The sequence below is a fragment of the Neolamprologus brichardi genome, chromosome 1 (assembly GCF_056152115.1).
Source record: "Neolamprologus brichardi isolate AB-2024 chromosome 1, ASM5615211v1, whole genome shotgun sequence".
NCBI classification, from domain to species: domain Eukaryota; kingdom Metazoa; phylum Chordata; class Actinopteri; order Cichliformes; family Cichlidae; genus Neolamprologus; species Neolamprologus brichardi.
In genome coordinates this window covers 7,790,631-7,816,647 of record NC_142104.1, presented here as the reverse complement: position 1 = coordinate 7,816,647, position 26,017 = coordinate 7,790,631, and the positions used below count along the sequence as shown (strand labels likewise).

At 37.7% G+C, this 26,017-nt stretch overlaps 2 protein-coding genes across 3 annotated transcripts in view; one reads left to right on the top strand and one right to left on the bottom strand.

Annotated features, from left to right (window-relative positions):
* Positions 1-1,047: 1,047 nt before the first annotated feature.
* LOC102792605 (semaphorin-7A-like) lies at positions 1,048-17,089 on the top strand. Its single transcript, XM_087846719.1, has 14 exons — positions 1,048-1,560; positions 3,737-3,867; positions 3,982-4,017; positions 4,121-4,219; positions 4,527-4,614; positions 4,880-4,987; positions 5,086-5,228; positions 5,333-5,511; positions 5,882-5,987; positions 6,397-6,592; positions 7,975-8,090; positions 8,318-8,463; positions 11,902-11,957; positions 14,215-17,089. Exons 1-14 carry the CDS (start codon positions 1,443-1,445, stop codon positions 14,589-14,591), a joined length of 1,899 nt encoding a protein of 632 aa, XP_087702845.1. The 5' UTR covers positions 1,048-1,442; the 3' UTR covers positions 14,592-17,089.
* Positions 17,090-20,854: 3,765 nt separating this feature from the next.
* Positions 20,855-26,017, bottom strand: part of LOC102790211 (AT-rich interactive domain-containing protein 3B) — a 57,447-nt gene continuing 52,284 nt past the window's right edge. For both annotated transcript variants that reach the window (XM_087846738.1, XM_087846775.1), the window contains exons 8-9: positions 24,940-25,032; positions 20,855-23,643 (exon numbers count right to left, since the gene is read on the bottom strand). In XM_087846738.1, coding sequence (XP_087702864.1) covers positions 23,441-23,643; positions 24,940-25,032 — 296 coding nt within the window. In that variant the 3' untranslated portion in view covers positions 20,855-23,440. The remainder of the gene's footprint in view (positions 23,644-24,939; positions 25,033-26,017) is intronic.

Genomic DNA, 26,017 nt, shown 5'->3' with positions numbered 1-26,017 from the left:
TTGTAAATCTGTAACATATTGTATTGTTAAATAGTCTCGTCTGTTTCTGTTACTGTATTGGAGCAACTGTAGCCCACATAATTTCCCGAGGGATTAATAAAGTATGCTGATTCTGATAACAGAATATTACTTCAACACTAGTTAATGAAAAAATATGTTTCATGTAGTGAAGATGGATTTGCTATACATATAATTGAGCATAGCCATCACGATAGGAAACTGATAGGTAACCTTTCTGATAGGTTATCTCATCAGTTACTGAGGTCTGTAAGAGATCCATCATCTTGTTGTTCTCAAGCAGAACATTGCAAAAGATGGACAGATCAGACTGAAAAACCAAAGGAGACCTGACCATCACAAGAAGGTCCCCGCGTCATTGTCTTTTTGGACTAACTGAGGCCATAAGCAAGCCATGCGAAAAAAAACAGTTGTTTAAGGCATTTCCACTTTGCATTCAGTGTAATCAGACTGGCTTTCCAATATGGTAACGCATTCCTTACTTCACTGCTTATTTACCCCTTCACTAAGAGGTGGCGGAGTCCACTACAAGTTTTCTACCTGTACCCAGCCCCGCCTACCAGGGGCGGTTCCCAGACCCAGGTCTCACCTGTCACATCCATGCATCCTTTTGTTAAGATTTCCCTTTAATGTTTATCAGTCATCACATGTGCACTCTCAGACTTGAGTATTTTCACATTTTGCAACCTGACTATTTATTTTAAGTTCGGAGCTCACTCTTAGAAAATTCACTCTTGACATACATAAACACACAAATAAAGAGTAAAAAACTAACATCGTTGTCTTTTTGACCGCACCCACCCAGGTAGTACAGGATCCAGCCGTGCCTCATTTCATCTCGCTCCTTCCCAAAAAAAAACTGGAGTCTGGCTTGACACAAGTCCCTAATATGGCAGGGAAAACAAATACGGATACGGTGTGTTTACTTTTCTCATTCATACTAACTGTGACGCAGAAATTAATCTCAGTACATCACGCTAAAGAGTGTCTCAATTCCTAATTCCTTCATTTCCAGGAGGAAAGAGGAGAGAGGAGACTTGCAAGAGCACAAGTGCTTTTTAATTAACTTCAGAGTCTAGGAAGAGATGGACTATACAAAGGAGAAAGGTGGACTCTTCAAACATTTCCTCTTTTGTTTAATTTTTTAAAGATGGTCACATTTTCTGCTCTTCCCTGTTTACGTGCTTAGAAAAAGGTACGACTTGTTGTGACTTTGCGCCCTCTCGAAACGTCATGCATGAGACCATAAAATGTAGCCGTAGGCGTGAAAAAAAAATATTACGTGGCTTTCTCATATATGGGCGGTGCAGCTGTGTAGTACCTCTAGATCTGAACACATTTCTCGTTCAATGCTATTTTCTATCGAGATCAAGAACAAGTAATTGGGAAAATAATTTTCTGAACTATTGGATCCATCTTATAATATGTTCCTGGAGATCTGGAAGATGCGGTTCTCATTAGTGGCATGTCTATTTTTTTTACACATCTGTTGTCTGGCTGTGGGAAACGATCGTTCTCCGAGGATGATATTCACAGAGAAAGGTAGGAAATGTTTTTTTTTTCTCTCTCTCTCTTTAACTAAGATAAAAAATAGTGTAAACATGAGTCGTAAAGCCCAAAATCGGAAAATTCTTCTTAATCATCTTAAGTGACTTCCTTGCATACTTTACGTCTATTAAAGTCTATAGTCTATGACTATAATCAATGTGAATCATTGTGATTCAGGACAAAAACACGACGTATTTCTTTCAAACGTACAGTAGGTATTATTCAATCCCGTTAAAGTGTGTGTCCACCATAGATATGGCTCAGAAGATCATCATCTCTGACGCTATATAGAAAAAAATGCACATAAATGTATATTTTTACATTATTCGGGGGCTACATAAGCAAACACTTGATAACAGCGCCCCCAGCAATGTCTCCGTATTATGAGAATAGTTTGCACCTTTGGGATGTTTCAGGTAAAGTGTGTTTTAAGTCTCCAACACTGATACTTGTCATGAAATATCTTCATGTTCGTCTCTCCAGCTGTTGCAACAAAAGTCTTATTTATTAATGATAAGGAACACTGTTAACATAACATTAGAATACAATGTCAGAATATAATACTAAAACTGCATTATTATTACTACCTTTGCTAAAGTTATCTTTAGGGACGCTATGATGAAATTTAGGGGGTGGTTGTGCACCCCTTAAAAAGGGTCTACACGTGGCTTTGGATGAACAGACGTTAAGTTTCCTGTTGTTTTTTTTTTTTCAGAAAGACTCCCACGCTGTTCAGTTTTAGACCCCCTTTTCTTTAGTTTTTTCTTCTATACTTGCAAATAACACCTGGAATGCTATGTTAACATGTAAAGAGAATCTTTACACAGATGTTTTAGGCTCTTCTGAGTCAAACTTGAGGAATGTCTGACTGTTTTTGAACAGCTGCAGACATTATTGTATACCAAGAAGTTGCTCAATCGTGGTAAAAAAAACCCCAAAGCCATGTTGATACATTTCCTTCTTATCTATGTAAGTTGCTATCACTTATGTGCAGCTGCTTATGCTCGGTGCCCAAATTCTACAACTTGGTCGGACATTAAAGTCTTATTTCATGGGACAAGTGTGTTAGAGCCCAAAGCACTTAAAAAGAATTCTGTAGCTGCAGAGTGCAAATTGTGTTACTAAGCTGGACTTCGATAATGTTCTTTGTTTGTTCTGATTTCCTATATTTATGTGTTGTTGCTTTAATTTATATTTTCATAACATTGTTTCCTGGTCAAGTGTCCCATGAAATAAAGAGTTGCATCCATTTAAAGAAATGTTTAAAAGGTTCTATGTACAAAGGAATGCATGTAAAAGAATAACGATGTTAGGGTTTCAATTAGTGGAAGTTTAATTATTGACTTTTTCACCACATTTTGACACTTACACTGAATTCCATTTAGCTTCTCCAGTTTCAGGGATTTGATAGAGTTCATACTGGGTTTAGCTAATTAATATATTATATAATATTAACATTAATATTTATATCATTTTATATCATATGAGACCATTGCTCTTTTGATTACATTTTTCAGAAAGCCCCGTCATTGCTGCAGTTAGAAGAAGTAATTTAGCTTATAAAGCACACTGACTTTCACAGTAAAAGTGTGCAAACCAAAAAATTGCTTCAGTCAGTTGATTAACATCAGGTCAACGCCCTGTACTTTCAGTAAGCACTAACATCTGCTGATGTGTACTTTTCTTCTCAGATTACAAAAGTAATAGTTTGAAACAAAAAGAAAACCTTCACCTTTAAACACAGAATAAACTTAATATTTATAACTAAAAGCTCATATTAGCAAGTTTATTACTGAAAAAACCTTAAAACTCTCACATTCTGATTTCTGAAATGTGTGTGAGGGCGTAACAAAGTAACAAAAATGAATCCCCAAAGTGTTTAGGATTCATTCTCAGGATGATGGGGAAAAAGTAATTAAAAACAAAAAATATATGACTTTAGTGGCAGCACTATACTACATAAATGGGTTAACTGTTGAGCCTCATTGTGGTACATGCTATAGATATTGGGAGATGTTCCAGGCAGGACCAGACAGACTGAGAATAGGTTAATCATGTATAAACATTTGTACAGTAACATTTTGTCCTTGTGCTGTGCTTGGCAATTTCACATCATTGGCTGTGTTTATCCTTTAATATATGTTTGTTTGTTTTTTATTCTTAATTCTAGAAGCTGCAATGAATAGGTTAGATCTTCTTCATGGTCCACCTGTGCGGATTCTTCTAGAAGAGAAGCCGGACACTGTCTTAGCTGTTGGAAAAACATACCTAAATACCTACAACATTAAAAACCAGAACAAGGTAGAACATAGCTGTATAATCACACTAAATTGATGTATTGAATGCTCTGAAATAAATGGATCGTCATATTAATATCATGGGAAAGTAATAGTCATGCATTATGTATTTCCACAGAATCAAACACGTATGCAGTTGGAGAATTGCAACAGGGTAAGCAGTGAAAAGATAAACAGAGCAAAATTAAGTCGTTTGTTAAACTGTATTTTTTGAACACTCAAGAAATCTAACAAACAATTTTCATCTTGTTATTTAGAATTGCAGCTATGACATCACTTTGGCCCACCTTATGGAAGATGCTAAAAAGTTGTTTGTGTGTGGAACCATTCACGATGAAACAGTTTGCTGTAACTCGGTAGGACAGAGTACTGTGACAGAGAACTGATATAATACTGGGATATAATACTGGGAACTGGTAGTTGTGGTGTTTCTGCTCAGGGTTGATACTAAGCGAAGCTACTTCTACTTTGGTTTAATTGAAACAGCCCTCTTCTGCAAACAAAGCAATTACATCACAGCACTTCCTGTTTGGCCATATTTGTTTTTGCTTTATAATTTTTTGAACTATCTGTTAGATACTGGGTGTTGGCTATACATGTTTATCATCTGTGATGTACATTAGTTGGGATACATTAAGATAAACTGTTCTTTCTTTTTAATAGAATTTAACAAAGCAGCCACCAATATGCAAGGATATAAAAGATATAAGCTCATTTAACATAAAGGAGGGTGACCTGTCGGCCCTTGCAGGTGAGTGTTTTTACATACAAGATGCTTTTGAAGAAATCTGCTGATGAATCCCTCCTTCCTCTTTCACCTTTTTCTATGAGTCTGTAATTTTAATCCTTCTTGTGTGTTTACAGAAAGTCTGTACTTTTGTCAAAACTACTAACATCTTTTATTTAAATCAGTCCCTTTTAAAGGTTGCTTCTTCTCCCTATTACTATAATATTGAACTAGTTTCTCCCTGTTTGTACATCCCTATAAAACATCAATTTGCCACTGTTTGTTCCAGAACCTAAACAAAGTACAGATCTCTACATAACACGCTCTGGATCTGATGAATCTGTTGGCATTCACAAATTTGGTAAAGCAAGAGTGGGGCCAAAGAACCACCATAAAGGTATTTTCATAAAGTTAGAGCCACAGAGACCTTATTTAGTGAAATCACATCACTATAAATGTTTGGGTTCAAATAAATATTTCTCTTTCAATGTTTAGAGCAGCACTATGTAGGATTGGTGCTCAGCAAACGTGAAGAGGATCCCTCCCAGAACAGAGTTTATGGCTTCTATAGGGAGAAAACCAAAGACGATGGACTGTTCAGTGAAATGTGGCTCCCCTTTGTGACCCAGGTTTGCATGGTAAGACCAAAATAGTTAGAAAATTTGTATTAAGTGCCACCAACAATAAAAAATAAATAAATAAACAAATATATAATGATAGATTGACTGTCCATTGCTTCTAGACAGATGTTGGTGGTCCTAAGAACAACTTGCAGTATACTTGGACATCCCAGATGAATGCCAGGCTCTTCTGTGGAGATCAGGAGAGAAAACAGCATTTCTCTGAGCTGGTGGATGTTTCCACTGTGGATGCAGATCGATGGCAGGATACAAAGATCTATGCACTCTTTAGAAATGAATGGTAGGACTATTATCATTGATTTTGATGCTTCTACTCTATCATAGTTAATATATGTCATTGTTATGGTAATATTATTCACATTTCTACATTTGATTTAACATGAAATAATAGTTATAATACAGTTATTGTAACTGAGTCATGTGCTGTTTTTCAAAATATGATCATGACTGGTTTAACATCACATGGATAAAGTCACAGTAACCAAAGGTTTAAACCAGAATGACTTGGCTGCTTGATTTGGAATTTTTACACAGAAGTAAAATGTTTATTTTTCTTTTTTTTCAGTCTGTATGGTCAGCTGTTTTTGTTTTTTCAGGCATTCTGCTTTAAATGTGTCAGACAAACCTGCTGACTATGTGTCTCCCTGCAGGGGGATGAGTGCTGTCTGTGTCTACACGATTGAAGACATCAGCAAAATCTTCGAAAACTCTCCTTTCAATGGCTACACAAAAAAACAAATGGACAGACCAAGGATGGTATGAGACATTTAAACTGGTCTGAAGAGAAAAGTGTAACAAAAGATTCATGTATTTTATGGCTGATATCTTTCAAACCAACTGCGTAATTATACTTAAAAGCACAAACTGCTTGGCCTGATCTTTTTAGCTATATCTTTTGGTAAACACAGGCCTCATTAAAATGCCAAATAAATCAAGTGTATTAAACATGTTTAAAACAAGTAATTTGGAAATTAGAGACGTGATTTTCTCCTAATTCACTGATCCTATAACAGCTTTTGAATTTTAAATGGTTAATCTGCCAGCATTATCAGAGTAAAGTTTTCATATGCAGCAAGAGAAAAAAAAGGCTTGACATCTTCAAGGGGTAAATGGGGCCACACCTGGTATGAAGCTCTATTAAATAGAGCACTTTTTTTTCCTTCAGTGCGCTCCTGATAGTTCCAAGCTTTCAGTGGACACCCTGAAGAACATTGACAAGACTTCAGAGATGGAGCAGTTGGTTCATCCTGTCGGCAACCCTGGCCTTCTTTTCTTTAATCATCGCAACTATACCCACATCCAAGTTGACAGTAAACCAAACAACAGCAGTAGAAATCAGAACGTCATCTTCCTATCTTTAAGTGAGTAAAAAAAAAATCTAAATGATAAAATACTAAATGTTAAGAAGAATGTTCTGTGTTTGTCTACACTGGAAGGTGAGTAGAAACAGGGCATAATATTAAAGTAGTCATTACTAGTATATGTCTAGTAAAATAAGGCACACAGAACAGACTGAGTGGGACTGGGTTGTAATGAAGAGGAATTATTTACTAAAGGGCAAGCGTAGGTGGATGGTGTAACCTGCAAAACCAGAAACCGAAAGTTTCCTGTATGATCACACCTGCTGGGGTCTTCACACAAAGGTGACAAGTAGAAGAACAGGTGTGGTACAATCTGAATGTAATATAAAACTCCCAGATATAAACTTCCTCTTTTTTCTTTTTTTTCCTTTTTTATGTTGACATAACAGGCTTTTTGTCACAGTACTGGGTTGTGTGACCCAGTGTTTGAGTTTTATGTATTTTTTGTCTACATTTCATGTCTATGCGGTTAAGTTCATGTCATGTTTTATCTCCATGTCTATGTCTCCGTGTTTCCTGTTTTATTTTGTAAGAGTCTGGTGTTCTTTGTTCATTGTAGTTAGTGTTACTCTCCTCTGTATTGTCATTATGTTTCATTCGAGTCAGCTGTGTTCTCATGTGTCTCCACTTCCCCTGATCACAGTATGTGTGTATTTAAGTCCTCAGTCTTCCTTTGTTTGTCGTCGCGTCGTCTGTGTACCTGTTTTTCAGGATTCTGTGCAGTTCATGTTTGCCATTTGGTTTATGTTGTTTTTCATGCAGCCGCACGATGAGGTTCCGTGCAGGTCATGTTCATGTCTGTTTCATCACACCATTTGGTTCACAGTTTCCATGCATCTGCACAGCATTCTGTTCACAGTGATCATAGTTATTCCTTTCAGTCAGGTTAGTGTTTTTCCAGTTTAGGTTTTTGGTTAGTTGCAGTCTCTGTCCCTGTTATGTGTCGTCTACTCCCTTCTGCAGGGCGTGACACTTTTGGTTTTCCTTTTACTCCAGTTCCCCTTAAAATAACATGTTGAGTCAATGCACGCTGTTTTTACTTTGACCTCCATGACTACTAAGTCAGCCTTTTCTAAATATGATCAGAAGAGTATTAAAGTATGCGATGAGTTAGATGTGACTGTTGAATGACTACCCCACAGGCTACTATACACAGTGGATTGCGCCTTGTGATGTGTGTGGTGCTGAGATCACAGTTAGTCACTGGTTAACACATTTATTTGATGAGTTTATACAGGTTCTGAAGACAAAATGTAGTGTCATATAAGGTAACAGATCCAGAGAGTGAGTGGGATGGCAGAGGTGGGTTAGAGTGGTTAGACAGTTTTTAACTGTTAGTCATTTCCTCCCTCACCCCTCACCCCCATTGTGTCTTTCCACAGATAATGGAGGGATTCACAAGGTGCTGCAGAATGAAAGTCACACCTTTGTAATTGCTGAGTATCAACCATTCAAACAAAAAGCACACGTTCTCAGCATCATCCTTCAGTCTACCTTTGTGAGTAACGATGATCACTGTGTAACCAATGTCCCAATCAAACCACAAAGATTACTCATATGGAATAAATGGTTTTTGTGGACCAAAGGGGAAAAATGAACAATTTTATCTCCTAAAGAATCTACTGTAGCATCTAATCAATAACTTTGAAATGATTTCAATCTTTTTTTCCAATGAATTTTACGAAAAAGCCCCAGTACATTAAGAAAACTTGTCCATCGTTACAGAAAAAGCTGTATGTGAACAATGGAAGTCAACTGGTCCAACTTGATGTAGCAGACTGTTCCCAGTATGGAGACACCTGCCAGGACTGTATGTTATCCAGAGATCCTTACTGTGGCTGGAATGGCACCCAGTGCATACGTGAAACAGAGTAAGTCCTCAGAGCTTTATGGAACTTGTATCTATAAAATATGAAGAATAATTCTTCACAGCCAACAATTACATTAAATGTTTCCAACAGTAAATTAAAATAAAAGTGTTTACCATAGTTGAGGTAAGTCATCCAAGCGAACAAGTCAGCTTCACAGTTGTGTTGAATGCTTTTCCTTCCCTAAACAGAAATATGTTCATTTTTTATATTCATGTTTAGTCACCTTAATTTTCTTTGCCTATGCTGGTATGTTTCTTTGCCCATTACTACTGCTGCTGATGGTCAACAGTCAAAGGCAAAAGGCATGTAAAAACATGCTCATATTTATACAAACATTGCTCCGTAGTATTTAAACACTCATTAGTGTACCTTTTGAATCATATACAGGTTTGATTCAGATACTACAAAGTCATGCTCGCACGCCCCGAAGAGTATAAATGATTATGCAACATCATTAGCGTACTTTTTGCCAGTTGTCTTGTGCCACCTGACAAAGCTCGACAGATGAGTCACTGCAAACTTAATCCAGGATGAAGCAACACTCGGGAATTACAATGTCCCGTAATTCATGTTGTCACAATATTTCAGCACATATTGACACTTGTAGCCGTTTGTGAATTTGTCCTATTGTAGCTCTACTGCTTTATGAAAGGCTAGTGTACTGTGTACCGATCAGGTATCGGCCAACAGGTGACTTTTGTTCAACTGAGAAAATATTAACATAAATAACCAAGAAAATCATGAGTATATTTTGTATATTACTCATAGATTAAAGAGCACATATACCAAAAAAACAAGATAATGTGCATTAAATTGAGCAAATTTCATTTACATAGTGCCAGTTCACAAAAGAGAGTGATCTCAATGCATTTTATATTGTATAGTCTTAGATACTACTAGAGTTAGAGATAGCATAGAGAAACATAGAACAACAAAGAATGTCTAAGGAGCTTGGAAAGAAAAGTGTCTGGAATTTCTTGAAGACGTTTCACCTCTCATCTGAGAAGCTTCTTCAGTTCTAGGGTCAAATGGTGGAGAGTCACAGATTTAAGCCCTGTGGGATTGTCCCCCCAAAGAGGGACAAAAGGACCCCCTATAAATCCTCTACCTAATCACATGAGCCAATCTGTGAAAACGGGTGTAGGTCACAATCAGCCAAGGTTTCGGGTGAGCTCATTGTGAAACATGCCCCACCCTATCATGTGATTTCCTGAGGTCAGATGGCCCAGGATGTGAGTGGGCGTTAAGGCGTCTGGGAAGGGATCTCAAAACTGGATTATAGATGGCAGACAGTTGGTGTCATAAGCCACCGCCTCTCTTCAAAGATGGTCACTCACAGTGGACATAAATGGCCTCTTTTTTTATCATTATGGGGTTCTTTTGTCCCTCTTGGGGAGATACTCCCACAGGGTTTAAATCTGGAACTCTCCACCATTTGACCCTAGAACTGAAGAAGCTTCTCGGATGAGAGGTGAAACATCTTCAAGCAACGTAAAGAAGTCCAGACACTTTTCTTTCCAAGCTCCTTAGACTACAATGACCTGGATGACTGAGAACCTTCACAGACAACAACAAAGAATATAACAGCCAACTCCAGGCAGTTTAATTGGACCAGTAACCACAAATCAGTTATATGCAGCCGTGTGTCAAGACATTTTGCTTTAGTCGAGTACAGGATATTGTGTCACATGTATGCAATAAGGATTTTGGCAACTAAACAGAACCTGAGCTCTAAGAATATGTCAGAGTTTCCATGTCTACAGTGTGCATGTGTCTACTTTAGTATGAGTAACGCATATTTCATTGGTGGGTGATTGCAAGATTCCCTGCAGGCCCTCCAGTCTGTTGTGACTTTCCAGACTTGCCTGTGCACACACAGGCAGACTCAGACTGAAAAAAACAAGAATATTTCCCTGCACACCTTGCAAGGATTGAATATCTGGATTCAGATGGATATCTATATTAGTTTGTGACATTTTCTTAAACATCAAGACAGCGTGCACTAATTTCCCCTTTTTTTCCCCCAACTTGATTAAGATGTATTTGTGAAGATATGATGCAAAATGTCACGTTTTTCCCTGTTTTGCAATGTTAGTCCTTCCAAAAATTCCTGGATCCAAGCCTCATTCTAGTCATGCAGTTTTCATGCAAATCAGTCTACAAATGAACTAATAACATTGTCACATTGATCGAGGTAACAAATCCTTTTCTCTGTGGTCCACGGCCCTGCCCATCCACGAGCGTAATCCTGATCATTTGCATGGCTCAATGAAAGTAATGCTATTGTTAATCTTATTATTAAGCACAGCAATTCAGAAATGGCACTAGGTTCGTACACCTAAAAATGCGTTGCTGTAATAAAATGTGTGCTTTTGTTTTTCACATTCAGCAGCTGTTATCTTTCAGGAAATGCGGGTTTAAAAAAAGCATACTGCGCAAACTATCAAGGAAATTACGTTTTTCAACATAAGTCTGATAACGACACGAGAATTTTTTTTCATTCTAAAGAGATGTGTTCACTTAAACTTTCCCAATAGTTTTCTTCTCACATGGCAATTTGTTAATTTCTGTAAATACTTTTATAGGAACTATATTGAATTAGATCAATGCACTGGTATTTTCATTCTCACTTTGTGATTCTAGTTTTGTTCCACAGAAATTTGACTTGACGATGAAATTTACCTCTTAAAAGGGAAGGCACCTTTAACTGTAAATGGGAAGAAACATTATAGTGAAAAGAGAACAGGGTCTAGTGAGGTAAAATTAGTGCTACTCAAACCTCAACCAACAAACTTACAAACACAACCACACTGCATGCAAAAATACAGCTGGGTTTTTGCAGCTCCACACATGCAGATGATTTTTTCGTTTTATGTGGGAGATTACTAACCGCTAAGGATCTTTTTCTCTGATAAATTTTGTCAAGGTTCACTTCATATTAATCCTCCACATATGAGGAAATGGCATCGAGATCAGGCTAAGTTGCCCACAGATGGGGAGAAATCCCTTTTTCTTGACAGTTAAGAGGGATAACAAATTTCAGAATATTAGTAATAGTAAAACTCCTAAAAACTCCAAACCATGTAGATGTGAAGCTCTCTTGCAGCACATTTATGAGTGGGGACAGTATTATATGTTGTAATGTTACAGTTATTGAATCATTCCACTTTTTTTCTTTTGATCTGTTTAGATTTCCTTTTGCTTCGTTATCCCAGTACATTCAAAGAGTGTTGTGTGAATGAAAAATACTGAAGTTGGTACTGTACTATCATACACACTACCAAAAATTATTTTCTAATCAAAGATGTTTTAGTTAGAAAACAATATACACAGATACAAAGTTTCCACTGGTTCCAGTAACATGTTAATTTTTTTAAATCAATTGTTAAACATAATCATTCCATATGGCCTAATTTACTCATACATTATCTTTTTCAGGGGGAGCTGGCATGATGCAGCCACTGGGGACCTTTCCATCTGTAATGAGCACAATGGTATTTAAATTCATTTCAGTTTTACTTTACTGCATAATGCCTATTGACAACAAAACTAATCTTGGGACACTTTAAGGTGAAGACCCTGCATAGCAGAGGAAAAACCCAAAGATCAAACGATAGTCTATGAACAATCATAGAAGGAATTGTTTAAATATTTTGGGGGTATTTGGAAGTTTATTTTCCTGTATTCCAAACACAAGAACTATTAGATGCACCACAAAACAATACAGTGCTGTATATACTGGTAGTTGGTACTTTCTTGGCTGAAAATTACCCAAATGTATCCTCTCCCTTTCTTATCTTTTGTGATGCTAGTTCAGAAACCTAATACAAAAACTAAACAAAGTTTGTGAGGCCTGTTAGTGTTATCATTAACTGTCCTTTAACTGTTTATATATTTATCTGATATTTAAGAATTACACTATTGGCTTTATCATATAATATAAATGTATTAATTTTTATTAAGTAGTCTAAAAATCTAAGATTGAGTAAAAGGGCCTTTTTAGCTGTAGCCCAGGAGACTGCATGATCATAATGTCCTACTATTTTCAGTCTTTGGTTCACTTGAATGGATTTGAATGGTTTGCCATTCAAAATAATCTTTATTTAACTTATACCAGATCATGAAGAAGCCCTTCAGTTCAGTTTCTCTTCCTCTATTATAAAACTGACTGATAAAGAAATGCCTGGTGTCATAACAGTAATTATCAAACGTACATGTAAAAAAATATTTTAAATGTGGTTAATTATTAACTAACTTGACAAACTCTCACAAAGAGCTGAGTCAATGCAGTTGAGCAGTAAAGTCTGTTGACTGGCATTAGAGGGAACACGGCTAAAATGTGGATTGTTTAAATGCAGAATGGACAGCATGAAAGAAAAATAAGGATTTTTTTTTTATCTTATATTGGTGTGAATTGTGTAAAGCTACTTTAGCAGAGTCAAAACAAGAGCAAAATAAGTGAATGGAAAAAATCACAATACACTTATAATAATTCAATTATAAGTAGGAAACTGATCTCTTTTAAAGTTAAAAAAGTCTTTGCAAAATATACTGTGTAGATGCATGAGCATATGCAAGAGCATAAAGACCCCGCTCTCACTTCCTCTGTGGTTTCCGTTAGTAACCCATGGCGCTGTTTCCTCATATACAAAGCAAAAACAAAAAAAAAATCAACAGCAGTAACACAAGTAACACAAGCTCTGTCTATACACTAATATCAAACAATTCAAAAACAGTAAAATGTATGTTAAAAGGATAAATGAATACACTCACAGCACATTTCTGAGTGACATATTTCAGAAAACCTACACAAGTAATGTAACACACAAATTTTCCAGCAAATTGATGCAAACCGCAAATTCAAGACAGAACCAGAAACCAGTTACCACTGGTAAGACTCATTTGAATAGCTTGGTAGGTGAGAGTGTGCACATTGTATTCCTCCATATGCAAGGGGGATTCAAATGCACCCCAGACAGCATAACCTTTATTCATCATAGTTTAGCTTCCTGTCTCGCCATATAGGTCACACGTTAAGGGGAACAAAAACTAGATTTGTTTCTCCTTATAGCTGTGCATCTGTATGCCACACGCTTCTGCAATGGTACTCATCATTGGTGCCATCTGTGGTCAAATGTGCTTCAGTTTTAATCTTATCAACATCTTAAGATCATGTTTATCTGAGTTACTAAAAAAAGTTTTTATTCCACAACTTGTGATTTCATCATTACAAACATTTACCCTTTAAAATTTAAATAATTTACGTTAATAATATCTCTTAGTAATCCTTTTATGTTTATTTGCATATGATATAGTTCTTCTATTTTATTCTGTTATTCTTTATAAATGCTTCCAACCCTGATGATCAACTTCCTCTTTTAACTTGAAGGCTTTAAAAGGAGAAGTTCTCTTATGCTTTATATTCTATAATTAACAACTGAAACACTTACACACCATTAGGTAATATCTTTTGTATCTATTCTATTTGTTGAGCTGACTGCAGTGGAAAAGTCAAATGCATAAATAGACACAATGTCAGTTTTCCACTATGTAGACAATGATTGTTAAAATATACAACCGCATTTTCTCTGTTGTTTGCTTTAAAATTACATCGCCCTTGGTCCATATATGAACATTCACCTGAGGGAAGGAAAGCAGTTTGATTTAAGTTTACTACACTGCATTTGAAATCTGACTGGTTTAAAAATGAAAATCAGAACTGAAATTGTCCCTCTTCTGTTGTTTCCACAGCATCAAATTATACAGGTGACCCAGTCCCAGTCCCAGTCCCGCGTTACTCAAAGTATTTCCTTCAATGCCCAGTGTCATCCCGTCATGCTCAGTACAGTTGGCAGCACGATGAAAACTCTACAGCCTGTAGCTCGGGGAAAGAGCAGTGCCTTTATCTGATTGACAACATGGACAGTGAGTGCAAGGGAACTTACAAATGTATATCACAGGAGATGGGTTACAGTAAAGTCCTGGTACAGTATGAACTACAGGTGGAGAATGACGCGAAGACCCAACAGTACAAACAACTGTGGCCGAATAAGGCAGAGGGCCGAAAGACAAGCCCAGTGATCTGGGTTTGTCTAATGATGGCTCTGATTAAGAGTTTGTCCTTTTAGTTCCTCAGTGATGTAAGTTAGAGGCTAAATCTGTGATATTCTAAAATCTTAAATTTGTTACAATTACTGTTTTTTCAGTGACAGTTATTGTTTCTTTCCTTCCATTAATTAACTGCACTTCCGACATCTGTGTAAACATCTGTAACAGCTGTGGCTCAGACGGGTAATGCAAGCCATTCGCGTTATTTTGTTTGGTTTTTCCAGTGCAATATTAACTCTCTGCAATATATGTCGTTTTTTTTAAACAAATAATGACCTTATGAATTGTATGAAAATGTAAACGTTCTTTTACCTCTTTCTTCACAAATTGCTGAGAAGCCCTTATGTGTTTTGAAAAGACTGCCAGTGTTTTAGAGCATTTTTATTCATGTACGTGATGCAATATGAAACTTTCTATTTCTAATCTTTACTGTTATTGACGTGCTGTGAAAAAATATTTGGCCCCTTCGTGATTTTTTTTAAGTTTTTTGTGAAAAAGTAACTGGTTCTGCCAACCTTTGCAGCAAGAACTGAAATCAAGTAATTGCAATAATTGGCAATCACATCACTGTAGAGACATTTTTGACCATTCTTTTTTGCATAATTGTTTTAAATCAGACACATTATTTTGTGGAGTGGCCTTGAGCCAATCAGAGAGGAATTTGCTAGTGTGTTTCTGATCATTCTCCTGCTGCATAACCCAAGTGCACCTGAGCTTCCGGTTACAAATTTATGGCCTTACATTCTCCTTCAGGATCCTCTGGTAGAGATCAGAATTCATGGTTCTGTTATGGCTAGTCATCCAGGTCCCCAGGCAATCACACTTCCCACCACTATGTTGTTTCTCAGCTGTGTCTTTAGATTGTTGCCTGATGGGTTGCTTTTTGAGATCTTTTAGCTGCTTCTCTTTGTCAGACAGGCTCTATTTAAGTGAACCTTTGTCTAAAGTTTGCTTGATGATCTGAAACATTTAAGTGTAACAAATATGGAAGTGAATACTTTTTCACAGCACTGAATGTTACATCGGTTTCCTGTAATGTGAAATTTTATCTGAATGTATGTTTCGCACTTTAAAAATTCCTGTCATGTCTGCTACCTCAAGCGTTAGATTTCACAAGACTGAGACACTGTGTCAGTTTTAACATTCACATATCTTTTGTTAATAGCAGCTATTGTTGAAGGCTGTTTCTGCATCAACACAGTTTTTTGTCCCTCAGGTTTCAAATTGCAAATAAGTTGCTGCACTGCCAAATACTTGAGCTGACAGTACAAAGGACAAATGCCAAATTAATTTTATTAGATCTTTTGTTCTGTGACGCCTAGCAAAATACAGGAGAGAATACAGTGTGTTATTAAATTAATGCTGTGCTGCAAAATTACCAAAATACTCACTTTCTGATTTCTAATTTGGCCCAACACAGCAAGCTTTTCCACATTTAGTAATCGCAGGTCATAAATTATTTGTAGTTAATTATATTTCATTTGTTTGCTTTTATCTTTTTTGTATTTATTTGTTTGATCCGTGGTTTTATTTTGCTTATTTTAAACTTGCACTTCGGTCGGCCTTGTTACCTTTAAATATGCCATCATTAATGAAATTGACCACTGGGTGGATGGATGTGTGGGGCTGTTTGTAGATGGAGGTTGTAAATACAGGGTTGTGTGTGTGTGTGTGTGTGTGTGTGTGTGTGTGTGTGTGTGTGTGTGTGTGTGTGTGTGTGTGTGTGTGTGTGTGTGTGTGTGTGTGTGTGTGTGCGCGCATTTTCATGCAAATCTTTCATAATCTATTCAGTACCACTGAATTTCACTTTTGAATTTTGAGCTTTTGAACTGATCTGTACGTTTAAAAAAAACATACATCTTATATTATGTATATAGTTTTTCCATCTCCATATAAGGATAATTCTTTTTTATGCTGCAACTTCCTTCCTTTGTTTATATCGAGTTTAGTTCGTCAAAACCTGACTAAATCACAACTTTAAAAAGAGAATAGCTGCCACCGTTTCCCATTTCCATGTTTCAGTCTCAGAGGAACTGTGATATTTACCTTCCTTAAAACATACCTGTATTGAAAAAGCACACACACACAGTTTAGAAGTAATAACTTTTATACCACAAGTTGCATATGAAAGTTGAATGTACATATTGTAATGCTACACACCAGTTATTGAATGTTCCGCCTGAGTGTTTTCAACATCATCATTATGACACTGTGAAACTTAACGTGACATTCTGACTGAGAACCAGTTACTCTGGAAAAATGCCAGCCGATGAGAATACAATCATAGGGTAGTGAAGCTTGTTCTGCAGACACTGAATGGGGGTCCCGGTCACAAGAGGCTGGAACCTATCCCAGCTGTAAAACAGTGAGAGACGGGGTGCACCCTGGACAGGTTGTCAGTCTGTTGCAGTAATGGTGATCATAATAAACAAACTGTTTATTATGTTTTAGATTTCACAAGCTCTATTTAGCAGCTGGACATTGATTGGAGACTGAAGTGCTAATTTTAAATTAGCACTTGATTTCTAGCCAGTGGGTGCTGTGTGAATGTGTTTATAGTGGTGTGTGTGTGTGTGTTTTCTGACTTGCAAAGTGGCAGCAATTTTGTACATATTCAAAATATATTTTTTTACAAGCAGTCCTGGTAGGTGTAGTCTTTTTCTTTCAACAGCCTTGCCACGTGCTAGGTTAATTCATTTTTTGTGTTGCATTGTTGTTGTTGTTGTTTTTAAAAAAAAAATATATATATATATATTGCTTGTTGTTTTAGCTGCACCCACGCTAATATTGTTCTGTGTGAAAAAGACAAATAAAACAGCTGTCCAGACAGCAAATTTTGTGGTCACACTGGTCCTTCTGTGGGTGCAAAGGTGCAGGGGGCCACATTTGTGTTGTGCTCTGTTTTCCTCTACCATGCTGTAACAGTGATCATGATATATTTAATAAGGCTTAAAACTAGAGATGGAGACAAAGTGGTTAGGACCGTAATCAGTAAAATCAACAGAGCTGTGGACATGTTTAAGATTATAGTCACTCCTTCGTTCTGGGCATTACTAATAAGTTTTTTTTTCTGCTTTTCAGCCCTGAAAAATATGTTCATATGTTTCTGTATAGTGGTGTGAAAAAGTGTTTCCCCCCTTCCTGTATGTTATCACACAAATATACAAAAGTTTACACAAGTTAACATGAAATGCAGTTTCTAAATGAAAGTGTTTATTATTAAGGGGAAGGACATGAAATTTCAAACCTACATGGCTCTGTGTGAAAAAGTGGTTGCTTCCTAAATCTAATAACTGGTTGGGCCACCCTTAGCAGCAACAGCTGCAATCAAGTGTTTGTGATTACTGGCAATGAGTCTTTTACAGCGCTGTGGAAGAACTTTAGACCACTCCTCTTTGCAGAATTGTTATAATCCAGCCACAATAGAGGGTTTTAAAGTGTGAACTGCCTTTTTAAGGTCATGCCACACCATCTCAATCGGCTTCAGGTCAGGACTTCGACTAGGCCATTTCAAGTAATGACATGGGGATCTGAAATGTGACAAACATGCAAAAAAAAGAAAAAAAGAAACCACACAGATCAAAGTGCTGCTTTTGAAGGGCTGAATAAATTGACTCAGAAAGAGTTTAAGAACTTCAAGACTGGAGACACAGTCTGGGGGCAGACTGGAGAGGGCAGACTGCCCCCAAACTGTGGATCTGATGGTGAAGCATCATCCCCAGCATGCCGTGAACATCCCAACAGAGATTTTAAGGGGCCATCAATAGGAACAATCTGGCTGAGCATCTGTCAGATATTAACATGAGAGCTCTGAGATAACCGGATCCTCCTTCATTGCGGCTCCACCTACATAACGTCACGTTCTCAGCTCCCACAGCTCCACGTTCATCAACTCAAAATACAAATTCATGTTTGCTTGTTAATAATCAATAAACTTGTTTTGTGTTCTTTTTAAGTCTACGAAACACACTGGGCTGATGGAAAGATAAGAATTGTTACTGCTTGTATTACATTATTTCCTGAACACAATGTTCCAGGAACTTGCTGGTTTGCAAGTGGTGTGGCGTCAGAGTCCCTTGAGAAACCAATAACAACTCACACTGCTAAACCAAAGATTTCAGTCTTGAGACATAGTACTGTGCAAAAACCTTGAGCCACCTCACATTTATTTCTATTTTGCTAGTAAAAAGAGGAAATACAATAGGTGCAGCTATTTATTTAAATGTGTAAGCATATATGAAAATACAATATATAAGACATAAAACAGAGTGTGTAGAATTCTATATTTGATATTACTACATACATTAATTCTTCCACATAGTCTGAACTCTCTCAAGCAAGCCTTTGTATAATTTGTTTAAGTTGTCTTCAGAAATGTTCTTCTTGAAGGACATTCAACGCTAGTCTTTGGAGGCCTGCTGACTTTTATTCCATTTGCTGTCAAGATCACACAGTGCCTGAATAATATAGTGAGGCAAAAGCCTGCTTTTACTTTTACATCCCTACTGCCACTGGCTGAAATGCAGGCCCAAGCCATGACACAGCCTCCAATGTGTTTTACAGTTCAAATCAAAAATTTTACATTTGCATATTCTTGATTCCACATGACCTGCTGTCTTTCAAAATCTTGAAGATTACCTAAGAAAACAAGAACAACAAAGAAGACACCCTAGCAATTTAGTGAAGCAAAGTATAAAGAAACAAAGGGTGACTCAACACTTTTGCACAATACTGTACTTCTTGGTATTGAAATGACTGAACCTAATAAGGACTGTTTACGAAGAGAACGTCAGCTTTACTGGAAATTAACTTGAAGGATTGTAAAAATGCTTTTCAAAATTTAAGCTTCAAGGCAAAAATGTACAATAAGCCCCCCCAAGAGTGTTGATTGCATGTTAGTGTGTTCCTATATGGTGATCTCAGATGAAAAAGGGGGAAAGAAAGCAACTAACCAACACACAGGGACATAGGATATAAAGTAAAACTTTATCATGACATACAAGTTAAAAGCCCTGAGAACCATATCTTTATATTAACTGATATGAACAAAACTGAATGTGTGAAAACCACTTTAGAAAAGTGCTCCTCATAAATACAATCAGCACAAACCAGTTTTTACAAGCATTCATGTTTTGTCCTATTTTTTTTGTTTGCTTTAATCAAAGAGAAAACTATAATATCAGTAATATCATTATTATCATGTCCATAATAATAATAACAGTACAAAAATATGCACAAACCCCACAGTTGAATTAATATACGGAGCATTGTACAAGCCAAAAACAACATAAAATTGATAAATGAGGTATTCAATAACCACTTGCATATGCACCTGTTTGTACACAGATCAGGTTAGTTTTTAAACAATTTAAAATTGAACTGACTCCAAAATCAAAAGGTTCCGCATACTTCCAACTTCACAGCTTCCTGAGTAACGAGACCTTGCCATAATGCAGTTATTGACGACAAAAAGAAAAAGAAAAGAGACACCAAATCCAAAGTAGCATTCTGCGAAGTGACCGCAGCTTCTATCAGCATTTATCCCTCAATGCAGCTTCAACATCATATGCAACACTGAATGCAGCTCCCTGCCCTGAGGTAATGTGGTATGAAGAAGTGGAAGGGGGGGACACACACTCACTCACACTCCACACATGGATGCAGGTATACAGGCACAACACATTATATATAATGCACCTATCCATACAAGTGACAAGTGACAGGAGCCTTGAAAGACAGTGACCAGAGTGGTTTGCTGGGTTGAAGCAAACACTGAGGAAGAAAAGTGACCCTTTAGTCAGTCTATGAGGAACCACCAAAAAAATGCCCTTCAACCTCGGAACAAACCGGAACTGTACGAGTATTGAGCAGAAAAATGTGGATAAACCTTTATCTACTTAAATATTTCTTAAAAGTCATTTATCACCTCCTCATTCAGCATTAAAAAAAAATAATTCACCAGTGGCGCCACCTGCAGTGCCTTTAATGTTATTACTTACTCAATATACTGCACCTGCTTGCACACACACACAAACACACTAATGTACAAAGGCAGTGAAGCTACATCATCAAACAGTCATTGCTTAGAATGAGCACAAGAAACAGAGAGAATGGACTTGGAAAACAGAAAATATTTTAGTGGCAGCCTAAATAATGAAGATTGTTACTAAAAGCAAGGTCCACCAGGAAAAGGGAAAAAAAACAAATAAATATCAAAACTCACTTGATAACACAAGAAACTGAGTGATAACTTGTGTCTAACGTGTGATTTAAAAAAAAAAAAAAAAAAGGGGGGGGGGGGGGGGGGGGGCAGCAAAAGGATTAAGCCTGAAGAGAAAAACTTTCATAGGGAAGCCTGCATGGACCGCATCTGACCAGCAACTAATTTTAAGGCAGCATCTATACTCCTCACCTTTTATAAAATACAGTTATGTGTCATACAAGGTTGCGAAGGCTATACTGACAGACTAACAGCGCAGTTCTCAAAGGTTCTTAAACCCTGACCTGCGATCTGCACTGCAAAACCTGACACATAATTGCTAAAATACAATCTAAGAAAAGCAACAAGGCTGCCCACCTCAGACCACACTAGGCGTAAAAAGGTCTAAACAGTTAAAATGCCTTACATTCAACACAAGTAAAGCTAGAAAATGTTGTTCTTTTGTGGGGTTTCAATGCTTTTAAAAAAAAAAACTTTAAAGGGAGAAAAGCATCCTACAATAACATGTTCATCATAATCAAGCTGTGCCTGGGGTAAATCGATAAAAGAAAATGCGGGGTACTGTCCACATTGACTGTGAGGGACTGCGCAAACAGGTTAAACAAACTACTCAAATGCAACTGTTAATGAGGCCACTGTATCCGGCCTTCAGTTTTAAATAATGAAATCTGTTAAAAGGGTCGAATATGCCCACCTGTACAAGTCATGTAATTGGGTTTTCAGTCTTTACAGTTTTAAATGCACTTTCCGCTAACTACTTGTGAAAAAAAACCTCACAGTCAGTTTGAAAGAGTGTGAAAGAGACACCTTTTGCAGTCCAACAGAGACCTGCTTGCTATGCATCAGCATCCTGTTAGCAGGATTGTACAAAACGTTCATAAGGACTGACTGTGCTAGTCTTTGGTATGTAGCTGTGCAATAACCAGAGGATGGAGGTGTAAAAAAAGAAAAAGAAAACACTGGTCACATGATTGTTCAAATGCATATCATGATTTTGCCATTGTCACAAAAAAGATGCAATTTCAACATACACAGTCAAACTTAAGGTTGTTTTCTTACCCCTATGGAAACACCATTGTTTTTTTTTTTGTTTTGTTTTTTTAAGAAAGAAAATCAACATGTCAATGAAAAAATAACTTGTCTGTTCCTCTCTGCTGAAAAAGCACCTCAGATATATCATTCTTCTCAGACAACCTGATGAACCTAAAAAAGGGGGGGAAAAAAATAAAAAACAAAGAAGAAGAAAGCATGAAACACGTTCTACAAGTAAATACAGGAGAAATATATCAAGCCCATCCCACTTCTTTGTCCCCAAAAACCACCAGCAGTGTGACAGCACATCCATAACAGTTTCAGTTCACGTAGGATTCGGGGCGTCAAGTCTCGATGGCTTCACAGCCTTTTGAGGTATGTAGTGTTACTCTCCTTTTCAGAGAGTCTGATGAGGTATTTTTGAAACAGTCATGTGCATTCTTCACGTATTAATCCTCTTTTTTTTTGTGTCTCTTTAAACTGACAGTGATTCCTTGCAGTTGTCACATTGCTTTTCCTGAGAGAGACGCCGCCCCCCCTCCCCAAAGCAGAGAGGCCAATGTGTGGTCAGAGATGACGATGCCACCCAACTCGACATTCAGCTCTGTGGATGCAGCTGGAGGAAGGATGCACACAAAAAAAAATAAAAATAGGGGAACAACAAACTCAAATCTGGTCTGCAGGAGCTAGGAATGCCTCAGTATTACCTCTCTGTACCGCTATGGGTGAAACACAAAGCTCAGGCTCTAACGGCCTGTTACTGTTAACCCAACTTTGTGCGCGCACGTGGAGCTGAAACTACTTAAACTTTAGCTTTGCAACCTTTCTAATGGACTTCTCCAGAGCTCAACTGAGGGCAGCTGAAAGGATGAAATGAGGTATTTAATCTGCTGATCTACAGTATCAGATCATCACCAGTTTGACGCCACAGCACGTTGAAGACACCTGAGCAGCCCCAGTTGGAGGCCCATCACTGTGAGGGGGGGTGCTCTGTACACAGGTTTCCACTGGTGACAGTTACCCAACTTCCCCTGATTGCAACTAGGTCAAAAAGAATATAAAAATAAAGTTGATTCAGGTTAAATATACTACAGCTCCTGAGGTAAAGACACCACTGCAGGTTATTTGATTTGAGGTATGTAAAAGGAGAAAAACTAAAAAAAAAAAAAAAATCATTCTAAAACACAAAATCAAAAAAGACAACAAAATGGCAACAAACAAACAAAATGTTCTAAGATAAAACTTTTCAAGTTCGGTTGTGACTACACCTGTCAGTGGGTTTTGGCTGAGCTGATTGTGTTTAGCATGTCGATTAGGATTAACAAGTATATATATATGTGATGTGTGTCTGTGCATGATGTGGTTGTAGTGTTGTGTTCCTGTGTGTATGTGCGTGCATGTGTGTGTGTGTTAGATCAAAAATAAAATGCATAGCAATTTATTTTAGATATATCATTAAATTTTCAGGCTCTGTGTTCATGATTGGACAGCCAAGACAGGTTGATGAGGTATTTGTTGTGCAACAGTTTCTTTTCGGTTTCTTATTGTACTGTATATTCATGCTGGGCCTCCTGCAGGAGCAGAGGCCTGGGGAGAAGGTACAAAGGGCAGCCTGAGTTAGGGTGACCCGGTGGGGGTCGGCTCAGCCGAGCCGGGACCCTTGGAGGAGGAGGAGGATGCGGGGCTGAGGCTCTGGGCCTGAGGTGCGGAAAAACCAAAGCTTGCGCTGGTTCCAGCAGGGGAGGCTGAAACAGCAGTAGCAGTAGCAGCAGACACAGATGGCCCCGGGGCCCCACCAGACTTCTGGGCGAACAGGGTTCCTAAAGAAAAAGGAGAAAAGTCATTAGTTAAAAATGAACATTGATGCTTGAATCCTTCCAGAGGTTAAACAAAATAATTTACCTAATCCCACCCTCGTATCTACTCCAGTTAATTCCGGTGTACCCCAAGGCTCTGTCCTGGGTCCTTTACTTTTTATCATCTATCTCCTACCCCTAGGTAATATTTTTAGGAAGCGTAACATCCAGTTTCACTGCTACGCAGATGACACCCAGCTCTACCTATCCTCCAAACCCACAGCTACTCTCCCACCCACATCCATTTCTGACTGTTTAAGTGAAATCAAGGTCTGGTTTACTCACAACTTTCTTAAACTTAATGGCAATAAAACAGAATTCATTTTAATAGGCACCAGATCAAAACTGACTACAGTTCCAACCAGTCTTTCGTTATCCATTGATAACTCTGTTGTCACCCTCAGGTTAAGAGTCTTGGTGTCATCCTCAATAGCACTCTGTCCTTCACAGCACATATAAATAATATCACTCGGTCTTCCTACTTTCATCTCCGTAATATTAACCGTCTTCGTCCCTCACTCACACCACACAGTACCGCCATACTTGTCAATGCTCTTGTCACATCTCGTCTGGATTACTGTAATTCTCTTCTCTATGGTTTACCTTATGAATCCCTCCATAAACTGCAGTTGGTTCAAAATACAGCTGCTCGTATTATTTCCAGAACTAGATCCACTGAACATATAACACCTGTTCTTAAACAGCTCCATTGGCTCCCAATTAACCTCCGTGTCAATTTCAAGATCCTGCTTCTCACTTTCAAAGCGCTTCATGACCTTGCTCCTCCATATCTATCCGATCTTCTCCATACATACTCACCCCTTCGTACACTCCGCTCTTCTTCAGCTTCCCTTCTGTCAGTTCCACCTGCTCGCCTGACTACCATGGGACTCAGAGACTTTAGTTGTTCTGCCCCGAGACTTTGGATGCACTTCCACTTGCTTCACGGACCACACACTGTCTCACCACTTTTAAATCACTACTCAAAACCCATCTGTTTAGAATTGCATACACCTGATCTGTCTTAGGCCATTTTTACCTTGCTCAGGTTTTATATTTGCTTTTATACTTTTATGACTGTTTATGTCTAAATTTATCTACCATGTTTGCTATATATATTTTTTTCTTATGTTTTTTATGGTATTGTTTACGTGTTACTGTAAGGTGACCTTGAGCGTCTGAAAGGCGCCTATAAATAAAATGTTTTATTATTATTATTATTATTATTATTATTATTATTATTATTATTATTATACACACCTGAGTAGATTGTGCCATTGACCTCTACTGAGACAGTAATGCTGGAATTTCCATTGGTTGAGATACTCAGAGACATGTCTTGCTGCTTCTCTTCTGAAAAACATAAATAAGAGTGGAGAGATTATTTTTGTGTATTTTTGTTTCTTTCTTGATAATTTCACCATTAATACATAATATGTATTTAGTCAGTTTCTTGACCCTTGACCCATGACAGTTTATGCCGAACTACACAACTAATGTGCATGATGACAGAATTATTTCCATGGTCAAGAGAAACAACTTAACAACATCTAACCAAGGGAAGAGCATTGTCAGCTATTCCTGAAATACATGAAATTATTCAAATAATTACAGAATAGAATGTATGCAGATTTCTGCAAAGTCGTGCAGCAGCTTAAAACATATTAACTGATGGGCTTTGGTAAATCGGTTGCAGCTACATGCTCTGCAACGGAAAACACATTTGTTTTTGGCAGAAGAGTTAGCCTGGTGGGTTTGATGAGAACAAGAAACGAGCTCAGGTTCCCCCACAGAAAGAAAAAACTTAAGCAGTGAAAAGATGATAACAATATCTTACACTTAAAGATTTTTTTCTGTTGGCTAATGCATGCTTTGCTGCCAATCCCAGCAATACAGTGGGGCAAAAAAGTATTTAGTCAGCCACCGATTGTGCAAGTTCCCCCACTTAAAATGATGACAGAGGTCAGTAATTTGCACCAGAGGTACACTTCAACTGTGAGAGACAGAATGTGAAAAAAAAATCCATGAATTCACATGGTAGGATTTGTAAAGAATTTATTCGTAAATCAGGGTGGAAAATAAGTATTTGGTCAATAACAAAAATACAACTCAATACTTTGTAACATAACCTTTGTTGGCAATAACAGAGGTCAAACGTTTACTATAGGTCTTTACCAGGTTTGCACACACAGTAGCTGGTATTTTGGCCCATTCCTCCATGCAGATCTTCTCAAGAGCAGTGATGTTTTGGGGCTGTCGCCGAGCAACACGGACTTTCAACTCCCGCCACAGATTTTCTATGGGGTTGAGGTCTGGAGACTGGCTAGGCCACTCCAGG

Bases quoted from the DNA above. Each gene is read 5' to 3' on its own strand.
- LOC102792605 (XM_087846719.1), top strand. From the start codon at position 1,443: ATGTTCCTGGAGATCTGGAAGATGCGGTTCTCATTAGTGGCATGTCTA. The intron at 1,561-3,736 runs GTAGGAAATGTT...TCTTAATTCTAG, and splicing joins GATGATATTCACAGAGAAAG to AAGCTGCAATGAATAGGTTA. The intron at 5,512-5,881 runs GTAGGACTATTA...GTCTCCCTGCAG, and splicing joins GCACTCTTTAGAAATGAATG to GGGGATGAGTGCTGTCTGTG.